The following is a 3468-nucleotide window of genomic DNA, read 5'->3' as shown; positions in this document are numbered from 1 at the left end:
ATAAAGTCCTTTTCTTCCTGTCCTCATAGCTTTTTCTTGTGAACTATTATGGTAAATTATAAGCCATTTCTCTCAGATGATTAAATGGCAGGCACATGATGCGCTTTTGTAACAAGACGCTGTTTAAGCCTTGGGAAGTGTAACTTGTTATTCCAAAATGTAATTAATTTATGGAACAAAAAATATATTTTTTACGTAAGCTTTGTTCCTAAACTCCCTACTGCACTGTTCAGGGTGATGCTGCACTCTTGTGGTTAGCTTGTGAAATTACTATTGGTACTGATTTAACAATCTTAAAATGAATCTAGTTTCTTTATTTTTTATCAATTAAATTTAGATTATAGATTTATTAGATTATAGCACACATTTCTGTATCGTTTCCAAATCTAACTAGTTGTCATTGTCATAAAGGGTTAGTCAAATTCAAAGGACAATTGAGGACAATAAACAAAGCAGTACTACTCCATAATAATCAGGATTTTTCCAGGCACTTTCTATGATGCAAAAAGTCCAAGAACACTCATCAATGTGAACTTTATTCAAAAATACAGTACATTAAAAAATAAACCACAAGTGGACATCTTCACTCTCCATTATCAGCAGGGCTTCCTTGATTGTCATCGTCAGATTTCTCATCATCTGGAAAAAAAAAGCTATGGAATAAGAACTGCAACTATAATAATAATGATAATAACGGGGGAGGGTATTCACTCACTCTCTAGAGTCTGCTGAAGTTCCTGTATGGTGCTGAGCAGCACGTGAAACTGCTTCTTCCTTAATTCCAACTGAAATGAGACAGTTTATTATATTATTATTATTATATTATATTACATAATTTTACAGAATAATGTTGGTAAACAATATGATGTGTATATTATGTACTGTACCTTTGCATCTACATTTTCCTTTATGCGAGAGAGTTGCCGAAGCTCTTTGTCCAGTGCCTCCAACTGTCTGCAAGAAACAGACGTGTTCCACAAAAACACAAATTTAGATTTTAATTCAGAAAAGGAACAATTCAGTTTGTATTCACAGGTTGGAGCACTAACAAGACAACAGTATACAACAGTGTAAAGGTCATCATGGCATTTTACTTACTTTAGAGTTTCGTGCCTGTCCGGATGTTGTTGTATCACTTTAGCTAGAGCATCATATTCTGCCAACCAAAGCAAAGCATAAATAAAGCACTGATATCTAAATAAGAATATTGAATACAAGTAATGATCATTTGTCCAGTGCATGATATATGTATATATAGCATGTTTCTTTTCTTTATGGCTGAAGTGGTTAAATTTACCCTAGATCCTCATTTTCAACAGATTTTCTGAGCTGACTTGTGATTTGACAAAGACATTCACCTTCTCACGCCCTTGAGTAAAGTCCCACTGAGGTCATGTGCCACTAACAGTGAGTGCCTCTGATGCAGAGGCCAGTTCCTTGGCGACTGGTACAGAGGATATGCACGTGATGTCATAATTATCTGCAGTGAATTGTTATAATTTCATTTTGAGTGGCGCTATTGAGTTATGGACGTTATTTGATTTTGCCACTCAGATGGAATGAATAGAACTATAGGGAGGATGGCTGTTATTGTTTATTTCCGCGATTTTCACCGGATGTTTGGGTGACTGGTGGGCAAACATCTGATTTTTCCGAGCTTGAAGAGCTGGTTATTTGAATCACAGATCTTTTACAGCGCCGATCTTTTCACAGATACAATGCTCTGTTTGTGAACAATGTTTTTTAAACCTACCGTAGAACTATTATTATCTATTTAATACACTTGCGTTGCCCACCAGTGCCTCGGATGTGTTGCCCACAGCGATCCCCCCCATTGGACATTTGCAAACTTAGTATCCTCAGTAATGCAGCAATTTAGAAACATTGTATTTGAGAAGCTTAAAAAAAGGCGTTACCTTGACGATTTTTCCGTATTCTTTTGGCTCGTAGAATTTCTTTTTTACACTCTGCTATTTTCTCATGTGCAGAAGTTATGTTTTCTTCTAGGGGGAAACAGGAATGAATGGCATATAAACACAAATAAATACATTTCTATTGTTATTTATAGAGTTCGGGAAATTCTACAGTTACCATGGAGATCCGCCATCTTTGCAGCTGTTAGCATACATTTCCAGTTACTAACATTAGCTAAAAACTGTATAAAAAGTGAAGAAAATAGCCATGGAACAACTCCATTAGCTGTTGATAAATAAATCTAACAAGGTGTGGTGTCCAAGTGTTTTAATGTGAACAATAACTCCAGTATTTGAACTTTTAAAATCTCCATTAGTTTACAATTGCTACTAATCCCCTAATGCTTAGTGATATAGCGTCATATTCCCAAACTCTATACATAACATTACACACGTGTCAAATTATATCAAATACCTATGTTTGAGTAGATTTTTTCATAATTTTCCATTTCTCGAAGATTCATGTCATACACCATCAAGGTCTTCCCCATTGAGAACTCGCATTGGGCGAGGTTTCCCACCATCCTCTGATACTGTGTGAATCTACGCAAACAGAGCAAAATGAGAAAGCAGGTAAGAAGGTAAATGCTGCAACAAAAAAAGGCAATGGGGTGTGAAATGTTGGAGCCCAGTGGTGAAGTACTGACCCATCCTCTGGGCTAACAGGAGAGTTGCACCATTTCATGAAACTCTTCAGGAGGACGTTTATCCGGCGGTCGTCTCCAGCCCCATCCCCGTCAATAAGAAGGCGTTTACGAATAACTTCATCTATTCAGAAGAAACATACACACAAAGTCCGCTCGTTTACTCACAAAGAATAACACAGTGTTAGCATGAGATGGCTAGCTCGCGGTTAGCCTCGATCAGTCATTATTGGGTTTTATCAGCATTACACACATCGTAATTAAAAATAACAATAATAATTTGGTAAACTGTATATTGTATGCATATCATCGTATAATTAAAAATGTTTCTTAATTCTGTACCATCTGTTACGGCTCCCATGTTTGGCTTGAATATTCTTCCTGTTGTTAGTGGGCTGAGGCTCAGGCTGGTACCGCTTGTCTTTATTTTACACATTACCGCCCCCTATCGCTCCGGAGTGTGGATAAAATACCAATTCTAGAAATTAATCCGCTTTACTTGTCCTACAGCCTGTAAGAAATGTTTTCTGAGTGTGTGTATAATATTTTTGAGGGCTGGCATAAATAGTGCATTATCACAACCTACTGGACTGTAACTATTAGTATTCAGATAAAAATAAGTAGATTAAAATGAAAAGAAAAGTGCTCCTCAACTCCATCACTCCACTTCTGTCAACTATCCTCCCACCACCTGCCCCCACATGGTCTAGTGCAGCACCAACAATGAGCTTTTGATTTCACTCCCAATTGTTGGCTTGCCTAGATCTTCATTGTATGCAAAATGAAGAAAGACAGCTCGAAAGAACTATAGGGGCTGGGTATTACTAAAAACTTACGATATGAGGTATCCC

General features: G+C 37.1%; 1 protein-coding gene across 1 annotated transcript; it reads right to left on the bottom strand.

The window, feature by feature from the left end:
- Nucleotides 1–519: 519 nt before the first annotated feature.
- Nucleotides 520–3050, bottom strand: thoc7 (THO complex 7). Its single transcript, XM_079579170.1, has 8 exons — nt 2960–3050; nt 2621–2741; nt 2389–2516; nt 1917–2003; nt 1099–1156; nt 888–954; nt 716–785; nt 520–639 (listed from the first exon to the last, which is right to left on the bottom strand). The coding sequence occupies exons 1-8, from the start codon at nt 2976–2978 to the stop codon at nt 584–586; spliced, it is 606 nt and encodes a 201-aa protein (XP_079435296.1). The 5' UTR covers nt 2979–3050; the 3' UTR covers nt 520–583.
- Between the last annotated feature and the right edge of the window lie 418 nt (nt 3051–3468).

Source organism: Gobius niger (genome assembly GCF_951799975.1).
Source record: "Gobius niger genome assembly, chromosome: 20".
Taxonomy (NCBI): Eukaryota; Metazoa; Chordata; class Actinopteri; order Gobiiformes; family Gobiidae; genus Gobius; species Gobius niger.
The sequence above is the reverse complement of the archived record's forward strand: the minus strand, read 5'-3'. Positions and strand labels throughout refer to the sequence as shown.

What these genes read in the sequence shown, in the direction of transcription:
- thoc7 (XM_079579170.1), bottom strand. An exon ending in AATACGGAAAAATCGTCAAG is followed by an intron (nt 1,157 to 1,916) that starts GTAACGCCTTTT and finishes TTTGGTTGGCAG; the next exon opens with AATATGATGCTCTAGCTAAA. An exon ending in AGGAAAATGTAGATGCAAAG is followed by an intron (nt 786 to 887) that starts GTACAGTACATA and finishes GTCTCATTTCAG; the next exon opens with TTGGAATTAAGGAAGAAGCA.